This window comes from Pongo pygmaeus, chromosome 14, assembly GCF_028885625.2.
Source record: "Pongo pygmaeus isolate AG05252 chromosome 14, NHGRI_mPonPyg2-v2.0_pri, whole genome shotgun sequence".
Classification (NCBI taxonomy): domain Eukaryota; kingdom Metazoa; phylum Chordata; class Mammalia; order Primates; family Hominidae; genus Pongo; species Pongo pygmaeus.
This window is the reverse complement of record NC_072387.2, coordinates 25,272,668-25,285,351: the sequence shown is the minus strand read 5'-3', so window position 1 is coordinate 25,285,351 and position 12,684 is coordinate 25,272,668. Positions and strand designations below refer to the sequence as shown.

General features: G+C 40.1%; 1 protein-coding gene across 1 annotated transcript in view; it reads left to right on the top strand.

The window, feature by feature from the left end:
* The window catches only part of TPTE2 (transmembrane phosphoinositide 3-phosphatase and tensin homolog 2), a 137,680-nt gene extending 125,840 nt beyond the window's left edge, over positions 1–11,840 (top strand). Inside the window, 6 exon segments of the mRNA XM_063650542.1 lie at positions 2,203–2,308; positions 4,232–4,311; positions 8,263–8,355; positions 9,768–9,838; positions 11,622–11,716; positions 11,719–11,840. Of these exon segments, the coding sequence (XP_063506612.1) occupies positions 2,203–2,308; positions 4,232–4,311; positions 8,263–8,355; positions 9,768–9,838; positions 11,622–11,716; positions 11,719–11,756 (483 nt within the window). The 3' untranslated portion in view covers positions 11,757–11,840.
* The last annotated feature ends 844 nt before the right edge of the window (positions 11,841–12,684 follow it).

The following is a 12,684-nucleotide window of genomic DNA, read 5'->3' as shown; positions in this document are numbered from 1 at the left end:
GATTTGGATGTGGCTGTAAATGAGTTTATCTTTAAGTGGTGGGAGCTGAGTGAGTACTCTTGGCCCTGTTAGGAGAACACTCTAACTACTGGCCCTAAACCTTTAGTTTGAGCCAGAAGAACTCAGCCTTATCCACTGACACTTTTCTCCCACACCCAAGCCCAAAACAAAACAAAACAAAACAAAACAAAACAAAGATAGTCATAGACCCTAAGCTAAAAGTAATAGGTGAATTTACTGAAGCGCAGCCCTAATCGTGCCATTTCCATGCTCAAAATCCATACTATGTCCCCACTGCCAATGGCAAGAAACTAAACGTTTCAACCTGGCACTCAAGAGCCACACTTTGACTTTTCCAACCTTCTCTTCCGCTATGTGCATGCACACATCCCATACTCCAACACATTTAGACTGTGTGCCCTTTCCCAGCCTATGGACACTTGATACCCTCATGCCATTGCTCATTCCCCTTTTCCTAGAGTCCCTTTCCCTTCTCAGCCTGAAGTAGTCTCTTGCTTTTTCAATTCTTAGAGCCCTTTGTGTTTCTTTTACGGACTACGTCACTTTGCATCATTCTCTAGTTATTTGAAGTGGTGACTTCTGTATCCCCTTTAAAGGCAAAGCCCGTGGCTTACCCATCTTTCCACCCTTTTCTCATAATATCTTTTTGTTTGTAGTGAGTGCCTCCTATGTGTTAGTTGTATTACTTTCTACTACAAGTCCCTGTTGTTTTAAGTTGTAGGAGAAGGAAGCGTGGGAGCACAAGCAGCTTGAGGGCCCTGGTGGTTTACAGCCCTTAGGGAAAGGTGGAGAATCTAGTGGCAGAAGCTAAGGGGATGCTAGATAGAGCTCCTCCAACAACTCTCCCCACACATCTGCCCATCCCCATTTCTTCTGCAGTCGTGCATAGTTTCCCTAACTTTAGTCCAGAACTAGCACACCAAAGGCTGCAACTGAATCTCTTCTGATTCACCGAAAAAGCAACACAGGGTCTCAGCTGCACGTTTGAGAGCTGTGTTGGCAAGACCTCAGGATAGAGTGCCCTCTGTGTCTGGTGGTGATTCTCAGACACCATCACATTCTGATCCTGCATTGTGGGCCATTCTACTGACTACATCTACTCCTAAGTTAAGGACTTTCATGAGCCTGTCTCATGACTGGCCCTTTCTAAAGGGAAGTATGGCAGTTAGTTACTTTAATGAGCATTTCCCAATGGGTAAGGAACAGTCTGTGAACTTATGAGTTTTGTTTTGTTTTGTTTTGTTTTTAATTTTTGAGACAGAGTCTCGCTCTGTCGCCCAGACTAGAATGCAGTGGTGCAATCTCAGCTCACTGCAACCTCGACCTCTTGGGTTCAAGCGATTCTCTTGCCCCAGCCTCCCAAGTGGCTGGGATTATAGGTGCCCATCACCACGCATGGCCTGTTTTTGTATTTTTAGCAGAGACAGGGTTTCACCCTGTTGGCGAGGCTGGTCTCAAACTCCTGACGCCAGGTGACCTGCCCACCTTGGCCTCCCAAAGTACTGGAATTACAGGCGGGAGCCACCATGATGGCCAACTTTTGAATTCTGAACCAGTTGATTGAGTACCAGAGCTCTTCAATACCTTGAAGAAAGATTCAGGGGAGAGCCTTGTGAACAGCTTGTCCCAGGGAAAGGACAAGGCTAAGAGAATTCCAGGGCTTCCTTGAGAAAACAGAATTGAGGAAATGCAAAGTGAAGAAATTCTAGCTGTCAGGAACAAGAGAAGAATGACGGGAAACCTGCTACTGAGGTTTGGAGGTATTCCTCTGGAGTTTTCACTTATACCATTCCCCAGGAAGCTGCTCTTCACCAAACCACAAGCCTTCCTCTAACTCAGTCATAACTAAGCTTCTATCTGGACACTAATGATGCTGTAACCGTTTTGTTGTGCTTCTGATTAGTTGCCCTCTCAACCATAAGCAGCCTATAAACAGGGCCTGGCTCCATCCTTGTTACTTCCCCATTGCACTGAATTCAGTATTTTTCCCTCAAGGTAGATAGTTGTGGGGCAGCATCCCTAAAAATGTCTAGTTATATAATGGCATCCAGTAAATGTTTTCTTAATTACTTACCTCCATTAACAAGCGTTATGCAAAAAAAAAAAAAAAAAAAAAAAAAAAGGAATGCTGACTTTAGACTTTTCATCTCCACTTAAAGGAAGATTTCTGTTGCTTTTCAGAATAGATATGTTGGATATTTTGCACAAGTGAAACATCTCTACAACTGGAATCTCCCTCCAAGACAGATACTGTTTATAAAAAGATTCATTATTTATTCGATTCGTGGTAAGTGCTTTATGTATAATTGAAGAATTGGGCAGGAGGGCCGATGTCCCCACTCTGGGAGAGTTTTGCTCATAGTTATATATGCAAATGAGCCTAACTCATACCTGTCTTTTTACATATCCTCACACAGGAACTCCTCCTCATGTATGTCCCTCCTCCTGCAATTGCCCATGGATTGCCAGCCCTTCGATGTTCTTCACTTTTTCTTTTCCATCACCAATTTGAGGGACTTCATCCTCTTCCCATCTCTCCTGTTCTCATTGCTCCTCTGGTCTCAACCCAGGGTGGACTTTTCTGGGCAGAGGGAGCCTCTGATGAGGGAGGAGGAGGACCCATGTGGCTTCAAGCCTGCTTATTTCTCAGAACCACCTCTAGTTCAGAGTTTGCCTTGGTAGAGGTGTCTCCGTATAGTATCATTTTCTCACCTTCTTTTAGAGGCATATTTTTTTCTCATCACCCTGGGCTCTCCCTTTCCCCTCTCTCCTCCATCTGTAACCCTCTCACTCCTAGCTTACACTCAGGGGAGGCGGGAAAGCAGGATGTGTCTGTGTGGAAGGGATGGGGCCTCACCACTCCCACTGCCGGAGAGGTAGCAGGGAGGCGATGCTTCGGAACCCCTAAAGCAAACCTCTTCTAGCAGCCAGCTTGTGGACCTGAGATGGTGCCAGTGCTGGGTGCTCTAGGTGCCATGGGGCCAGGATGCTGGTGTCCACACAGACAGCCTGGTATTTTTAGCCTTCTGAGTTTAGTTCTACATTTCACTGATTTCTGGTAGACATCAATAGAAAGAAGTTCTGCACCTGGAATGGGAAAGAGGAACTGAGGCAAGAAACTGTGATTTCTAATGACAAATGAATATCATGGTGTTAGTGAAAACAAAATTAAATGAAAAGAAAACAAACAGCATATCAGATGAGCAATCAAAGATAATTAATACACTAGTTTATTACAATATTTGTTTTAATTCTCTACCTTTAGTTTTGTGAATATTTAAATTAAAATTAATGTAGAGTTGAGAGGAAAGCAATAAAAAAATTAATTGGCCGAGAAACCAAGTCTTTGAGGAAACGCTAAGGGAAGTGGGTCATTTGAATTGGAAAAAAAGGAACAAAAAAGCCTTTGTCTGTAAATATATACGGAACACCACGGGAATTTTTGGATATAACTATCCTATATTTTTATAGAGGTTGCATCAGGAACTGGCCTTAAAGTAGGACCAAAGTAGTTAAACGACAGTATTTATTATTAAGAATCATTATGATTAGAAGTCTGAAGAAAGCAACATATTAGCAAGAAAGGTTGCAAGTCACCTTTCCCGAATTTTCTTTTTCTTTTGTTTTTTTGGAGACAGAGTCTTGTTCTGTCGCCCAGGCTGGAGTGCAGTGGTGTGATCTCGGTTCACTGCAGCTTCTGCCTTCTGGGTTCAAGCAATTCTCCTGTCTCAGCCTCCCAAGTAGCTAGGATTACAGGCATGTGCCACCATGCCTGGCTAATTTTTGTATTTTTAGTAGAGATGGGGTTTCACCATCTTGGCCATGCTGGTTTAGAACTCCTGACCTCAAGTAATCCACCCACCTCGCCCTCCCAAAGTGCTAGGATTACAGGTGTGAGCCACCGTGCCTGGCCTAGCTTCCCTAAATATTTTTTCTGGGAAGATAAAGTGATGGGATTCTAAGTCTTTGAAGCTGAACTATATGTATTTTTTTCTCTTCTCTCATCTTATAAAATCTGCTTTAGGAGACAGAACTGGGCTTGAAGCCTTGTCTTTCAAAGACAAAATCCATGCAAGACCAAATAAGTAACTATTGACACATTGTTAGCTTGGATAATTTTTTCTCTTTTTAATCCATGATGTTAATTGGTGAGACGTATTGATGTTCACACTAACCAACCTAACTTTTTAATTTCATTTTGTTGGAACAGGTGATGTATGTGATCTAGAAGTCCAAATAGTAATGGAGAAAAAGGTTGTCTTTTCCAGTACTTCATTAGGAAATTGTTCGGTAAGAGAAAACATGTGAATTGAAAAAATCTGATGTTTGTTTTAAGGCTGAATGTCAAACCAGCAATGTTCACCTCCCTAAACTATCACTCACCATAAAGAGATTCCATAACGCTTTCTGGTTACCATCCAACTTGGTGTCACTGGGTTTAGATGCAAACCAGAGATAAATTAACCTGTTTGTTCAAAACAGTTTTTTCAGGGTGCTTTCCAGAATTTATTTGTGGTCAGTGTTGCTTTGCCTTTCACACTTCCACAAACACTGAGCATGTTCCCAGGAATATATTAAGGATTTTAATTTACATATCTGGTCATTTTTAGCCATATTCTCTTCTCAGTCATTTGATCTTTTATTATATAGCACTGATTCTAAAAGTTTAGTGTGCATGAAAACCACTGAGGAGCTTGTAAAGATTTACATTCCTAGGTTGTACCCCCGAAGTATGATTCAGGAAATCTGGAATGGGGCCCAGGAATCTACAGACTTAGCAATGTCCCAAGTGATTCTAAGTCAGAGGTTCTGTGGGCCGACCCTGTGAGAAACAATGCAAGAGTGAATGAACTGGGGAGGAACCTCTTTATCCAAAGCAAAAGGGACCTGGTAGTCAATGTTTTGCTACAGTGAAGAAATGCCTAAAACTGTATACCTTTTCTGAAACAGTAAGAAAGCATCCTTCATGGTCTAATAACCATAAACTTTCAGAATTCCTACCCAGGCCTTTGTCTCAAATTCTCCTATTACTAACCCTATTCCCTGCCACCCCCTCCCCACTCTGCCCCCGGCTTTTTTGGCCTCTCCCGACTGAGGGCATTCACCCAGGCCTGACCCTTGGCTTTGTGTTCTTAGCAAATGCTTTATTCTTAAAGGATGACCCATTCCCCTTACTTCAACTGTTACCTGTTCATTTACTGAACAGCTATTTATGAGCACCCACTGAGTTGTAGATGCAGGAGCTGCCACATGAACAGTTTCCACTCCAGCTCAAATGCATTCGCCAGTCTGAATTATCAAGGAGCTTTCTCTCTGCCTCTGCAAATGGCACCAGCATTCTTCCACTCATGCCTTGGGCTTTGATTCTCTTTGCCTCGACCCCTAAATCCAGTTAGTCATCAATCTCTGTTGATTATGCCTTTGACAGTTTTCTATGTTCTCCTTCCTTTCTGTTCTCACTGCCACTAATTGTCCAGAATCTCCTTTGCTCGTGCCTAGATTTCTGCAGTGGTCTCCTTACCCTTTCTTTCTCCTTCTATAATGCAATGTATAGAATCCTGAAATATGCATCCTGAAATATTGCTCTCATTGTGAAAAATTGTAGGTAGAGCAGAAGACACACTGTGTGCCCGTAGTCAGAGCCAGTTAACACCTTTGGCTCAACATCCTTATCTGTAAAATAAATATCACATTCAAGTGTAATGGGAATTAAATTAGATAATATACATAAAGTTTCTTTGTAAACTATAAATCACTAAATAAGTGTTATATGTGATAATTATCAGGCCTCTTTGTCACATAGGAAATGCTCCACCATATTTTTCAACAACTTCTGTCTTATTTCCTTGGCTCTTGAGCTCTGAAGATATAATAGCCCTAACGTAATACCTGAGCTTTTTTCCATCAGTAGCTTGACCAGCAGACTTCATTCCAAATCAACTGGGTCATCCCTTTTGGCTCTTGGAACACAGCTCTAATTTAGTTAGTTAGTTAGTTGGTTATTTCTTTCTTTCCTTCCTTTCTTCCTTTCTTTTTTTTTTCTTTCTTGAGCCAGGGTCTCATTCTGTCACCCAGGCTGTAGCACAGTGGCATAATCATGGCTCACTGCAGCCTCAACCTCCTGAGCTCAAGCAGTCCCCCAATTTTTTTATTTTTTGTAGAGGCTGAGACTTACTATGTTGCCCAGGCTGGTCTCAGACTCCTGGGCTCAAGCAGCCTGTCCACCTCAGCCTCGCAACATGCTGGGATTATAAACATGAGCCACACTGCCCGACATTGTTTGTTGTTGTTTTTCCAATTTTTTTTCTTTTTCTTTTTTTTTTTTTTTTTTTTTTTGAGACGGAGTTTTGCTCTTGTTGCCCAGGCTGGAGTGCACTGTCACAATCTCAGCTCACCACAACCTCTGCCTCCTGGGTTCAAGCAATTCTCCTGCCTCAGCCTCCCAAGTAGCTGGGATTACAGGCATGTGCTACCACACCTGGCTACTTTTGTATTATTAGTAGAGACGGGGTTTCTCCGTGTTGGTCAGGCTGGTCTCAAACTCCCGACCTCAGGTGATCTGCCCACCTCAACCTCCCAAAGTGCTAGGATTACAGGCTTGAGTCACCGTGCCTGGCCCATTTTTCTAATTTCTACTTTGTGTCATTGCTGGTCTTTTTCCCTCCGTTTGGACTAGATTCTATTTTCAGAGCTCTTCTTCCTTTATCTAAACTGCTTCATGCCCAATTCAATTTCTACCTCCTTAATGAAATTTTTGCATTCTGCACCTTCTGTTAACTAGCCTCCAGTAGTGCATAATAGCACACCCAGTCTTTATCATACTGATTATGTACCATTCTACTATTGTTTCTTAAGTGTACAGCTCCCTGAAGGGGCCAACTGAGTCTGCACCTACTTTTATGTTTTTCACAGGGTCTAGCATAGACCTTTCTTATTGTGGGTGCCATTATTTCTATGAGAATGAGACAAAGAACTAGTACAGCTTCAAAGTCATTCATTGCAAAACTTGAGCTATCTTTGGTCACTCCATCCAGCAGCCTGCACTGGTCAAGTTCAAAGATCCCATTGACAAACACAAGAAAGAGTTCTGATAAAACATGATGAGCAGGGGGACCCCACTCTCCCCCTCCCTTGGGAGGGGCATGCAGGCCCAACCCCCAAGTGTTACAGACCCCCGTTGTTATTTTTTAAATTTAGAAAATAAAAAACCATGATAAGTTATGCATTGCTTTTTTGAATGTCAATGCTAGCTTTAAAATTGAGCTTCTTAATGTATTCTCAAAAAAGGCCCTAACACATGAAAATCAAATGACACACATTAAATAATAATATTTAATTGATTAAAGTCTAATGGAAAATTCAATACTTTTTAAAAGTGCGGCACTTTTGAAAAGTGCCTCATGGCCGGGCACGGTGGCTCATGCCTGTAATCCCAGCACTTTGGGAGGCCAGGGCGGGTGGATCACGAGGTCAAGAGATCGAGACCATCCTGGCCAACATGGTGAAACCCCGTCTCTACTAAAAATACAAAAATTAGCTGGGCATGGTGGCATGTGCCTGTAGTCCCAGCTACTTGGGAGGCTGAGGCTGGAGAATCAGCTGAACCTGGGAGGCAGAAGTTGCAGTGAGCCGAGATCATGCCACTGCACTCCAGCCTGGCGACAGAGTAAGACTCTGTCTCAAAAAAAAAAAAAAAAAGAAAAGTGGTTCATGATAACCCTCAAACATGTTGGCCTTTAAGACATAAAAAACAGGCTGGGTGCAGTGGCTCATGCCTGTAATCCAGCACTTTGGGAGGCCCAGGGGAGTGGATCACTTGAAGCCAGGAGTTTGAGACCAGCCTGGCTAATACAGTGAAACCCCATCTCTACTAAAAATTCAAAAATTAGCTGGGTGTGATGGCATGTGCCTATAGTCCCAGCTACTCGGGAGGCTGAGGCACAAGAATCACTTGAACCTGGAAGGCAGAGGTTGCAGTGAGCCGAGATCACACCACTGCACTTCAGCCTGGGTGACAGTGAGACTCTGTCTCAAAAAACAAAAAACCAATGAAAACACACACACACATAAACAACAGTATTGCAACTAGAAAAGATTATTAATAATTATTTATGCATGTAGTGATTGGGCTGTGAGACCAAAAGTACTTGATAAATACAGGAAGTCATGATAAGTGAAAAGGACCTTCATTGTTATCATTATCTAGGTTTATAGTTCTTAATTCCATGTGTTCATTCATAGATATTGCATGACATTGAAACAGACAAAGTATTAATTGATGTATTCGACGGTCCACTTCTGTATGATGATGTGAAAGTACAGTTTTTCTCTTCGGTGAGTAATCACAAAATAGCCTCTGCCATTGTTCTTGTCTGGTCTAATGATTTTATTTAAGATTTGCTTTACTACAGTTCCCAACAAGGGAGGGTTAAGGGGAGGAAAACAATAAATCAGATCTATAACAAATTTTTTTAAAAGAGCATATGTAATTTAAATAATTTTTGTTCATTTTTTTCTAAATTGTAAATTTTCTAAATTTTTCTAAATTTACATGTATTCTCAAATACAAAAAATACAAAATAAACACAAAAAAAGTGAAAGCCAAGATGCTAAAACAAAAGAACTCAAAGGTATGTTTTACTGCATAGCAATGATTCCATTTTGTTTTGCATCTTTTTTAAAAAATTAAGAAATTGAGACAGGGTCTCACTCTGTCACCCAGGCTGGAGTGCAGTGGCATGATCATAGCTAACTGTAACTTCAACCTCCTGGACTCAAGCAATCCTCCCACCTCAGCCTCCTGAGTAGCTGGGAGCACTGACTGGAAAGAGAGTTAGGTTTGGGTGACTCAGTTGGGTGAAACACAGAGAAGGCAGCACAATACAACACATGAAATAACCAAAGCAGTTTTTTATTAATTCCAGAGAGAAGAGGGCAGCACACTTCGCAGGGCCAACTGGAAGGGGGAGCCATCCAGGAGACCTGTGCTCGACTGATGGGTGGGAGCAATAGCGAGAGAGAGGGAGGGACCTGAGAGTGGAAGCCTGTGTTGGGATGTAAGGTGCTACCTGAGCAGGTTTCCTGCGGGGAAGTCTAATTTGGTTTAACACAAGCAGCCATGAGTCTCTGCTGTGACTGAGAGGTGGTCACTGATGTATCCACATGGTCCCTGCAGAGTATGGGGGTCTGTGGGGTGAGTCAAGTAGGTTATATCTAGCTGTCCCATAGTGAAGTGGTCATCAGGAGAAGGTTGTATAAGGCAGATATCAGGATCAGTCACATGGAGAAACTGGGAGGAGGTGAACTGGAAACTGCTGAGGGTGACTGAACCCCACTTCTGATATCAGAAAATCCAATTTATAATTAAAAGGGATGCTGAGGCAACAAAAAAATTATAAGAATTCACTACAATGTAGTTGGGTATATATAGGCATAGGTCTTTAGTAGCGTCTGTTTGGCACTGTCTAAACCAGATTCAAATAGCAGCATTTAAATTAAATACCTATCATGGGAAAAATACTATTCCTTGAAAATTTTGATAGAAACAGCAAAAGAATGCAATAGCATTTTCTTAAAGCCTCCTCCTTTGTGTCTTGAGTGTATTGTTATAGATTGCAGAGTGCTACCTATTTAATGGTTATAATTGTTTGATAAATATATAAAGGAATAAAGAAAGGAACTTTAATTTCTTTGGAATGATTAGTTCTTGGTGTCAGTTTTACTTTGAAATTTTTTTTTCTTTTTAGAATCTTCCTAAATACTATGACAATTGTCCATTTTTCTTCTGGTTCAACACATCTTTTATTCAAAATAACAGGTATGAATATAATATAAACCCATAGAAACAGCCTGATCTTCAATGTCTATGTATAAGGTGTAATGGCAAGTCTTTTGCTGGTTGTCATAAACTTAATTTATAGAAAGCAAAAAATCCTTGAACCACCATTGTTCCTTGCCTTACTCCTCTTACTTTGGTTGTTTTAAAAATACATTTGGTCTTGAGACCCACTGTTGCAGTATCCTCAGGGTCCATGCCATAGGACTGTGTTATGAGTTCAAAAGTATTATCATCAGATCTTAAGTGTGGTAGTAAATTCTTCTTGGAGAAGTTCAATATGAGGCTGCTCAGCACCTTCAATATGTCAGGTCCCTGTCAGTAGGTGCTGATTTACCAATGACGAATCTCCATCACCTTTTGTGCTAAAGTAAGGCAGGACCTAGGGAGGCTTCAGCTAGCTGAAAAGCTGACTGACACACTTATATCTAGGAGAAGTTACAAGACACAGTATTAAGGAATACAGCTAAGAAATATCATAAAGTAATGGTCTATTTAAATAGCCATTCAAATGTGGCTTTCTAATAACTGAATTGGGAAACCTTTCTGAAAAATTATTAATTGGGTTTGGAGATTATTGTTCCAAAAACATCTTCTGCCATATTTGGAAATTCATTTCTCAGTCTAGAAGTTCTCCACTGTAAGTAGCATTTGTTTTGTGATGGTGAAAAATTGAGATTTTTTTTTTGTATCAACCATACTCTTTAATACAAAAGGACAGAATATTTTGTAAATGATTTAGGTCAGAGTTGAAGAAGTGGCTGTGATTATGTGTGGCATGAATTGGTAGTTATTGTTACATCCCGTCCTAATCTTTTCTTCAAATGTGAACTGGATCGAATAACTCTGTAAGTTCAGCAAGGCGGCAGGAAGTTAAACCTCTGGTCTACACACTCGCCATGCAAGACATTTAATGGATTTTGATAGAGTCAACTTTGGATTTGACGGAAATTTTTACAAGTTTTTTTTTTGGATGCATACAAACAATGAGCTTTTTCTCTTAACATGAGCAAAGTCCCTCAAAAAGTGAGACCTGGGTGGAGCTTCATTTGATGCTGCTCCTCAAAAGGGGTTCTTGCTAAAGGATACCGTTTTTTTTCCTTTAAAACACTGTGTTCATTTTGGAGAAGTGATAAGCTAGATCACTTTTATTCTTACTTTTATATAAATTTCTAAAGATTTCTGTAACATTTAAATTTACATACTACTTGGTAAAGCTGTTTTTGTTAGTTATGAGATTGTTGTTTAGCCAAAAATGCTAACTTCTATCATTTAGAACACTAGGCATAAATGGATTAACCAATTTATGCCTAGTGTTCCATTATTGGAACACTCAGCATGTGGGAGTTATATCCTACTGCTCAAGGTCATTTCCAAGGTCTGATTGTAAAAATTCAAAAAATTGCAACCTCACACATAAATTAAAAGAGATATAGTATTTTATTACTGGGTTTTCATTCATGTCTACCCTGATATCTGTCACATAGAGAAATTTAGATATTTTATTAAACTTGGATGTCATTAATTCCATATAAAGCAATGCTAAGAGTCAGCATGTGTTACTGATGTGTTGCTGAAGATTAAAGTATTTTTAAGTCTCAATAAAAAGGTGGAAGGAGCCAACTGAGACACAAAAAAGGGGCTGGGGTTCTATTCATGGTGAGGTTCTTTTTTTGTTTCTTCCAGCTCTAACGTGGGTACCCAACTGTGTGGCTTTTCGGTGAGCCCCAATATAAAATGTAATATTTTTTTTTTCTATTCTTAGGCTTTATCTACCAAGAAATGAATTGGATAATCCACATAAACAAAAGGCATGGAAAATTTATCCATCAGAATTTGCCGTGGAGATACTTTTTGGCGAGAAATGACTTCCAATGACATTGTAGCTGGATCTGATTAAGTATAGCTCCCCCTTCCCCTTCTGGGAGAGAATTATGTTCTTTCCAACCCTGCCACATGTTCATATGTCCTAAGTCTTCCTTGATGATGTATCTATATTTATATATGTTTATATATGTTCTTCATAAATCTATTAAATATATATAGATAAAATGTCAGTGTTTTTCTTCTTTTTTGAAGGTACATACTTCACAGTTTCCATCTTGTATTTACATAAATTTGGAACACACCATGCAGGAACATCAGGCATCATTTTGAAGAACTTTGAAATAGAACTTTCATATCAAAAACTTGAGATATTTAAAAATTGTGATTCCCTAACACCCACTTACTTACATATTTTTGGTCAAGTATTTATTCTCTGCTTTGGTTCACATTTGTAATTTCAGATTTATTAGAAAGCTAGTTTATATATTTTTCTTCCCCTTCATTTACAAACTGTCTGTTAACAGATTGGCAACCAAGACTAAGTTTTAAATCCAGAAGAGAGAAATGTTTCACACAAGCAGTCCCCCAACTCCCAACACACACTCTCTTTCATTCTGAGCATTAAATAGGTAGCTTACTTGACAAGCTTCCTTTAATTACACACAGACGTGGGGGTTGGGGTAAGAAGATTGTGGTAAATATGAAGATAAGTAATCTTTGGTAACTTCTGCTTTTGTATAAAATTGTAAATGAAGTCAAAAGAAATATTCTTAGAGTAATCTAGGTGTATTATTTTGAAATTCACTACTCCTGCTCACAACCAACTTCACCTAAGCTTGGGGGAACTCTGAAGGGAGGTTATCTTTGCGTTATAAACAGTGGTTAGCCTTATATCTACAAGAAATCATTATTATTTCCTCTTTGGTGCTGGGTGCTACTTTTTTTTAACAAATTTTTTATTTGTATTTTTTGTTTTTTGAGACAGCATCTCACTCTGGTTG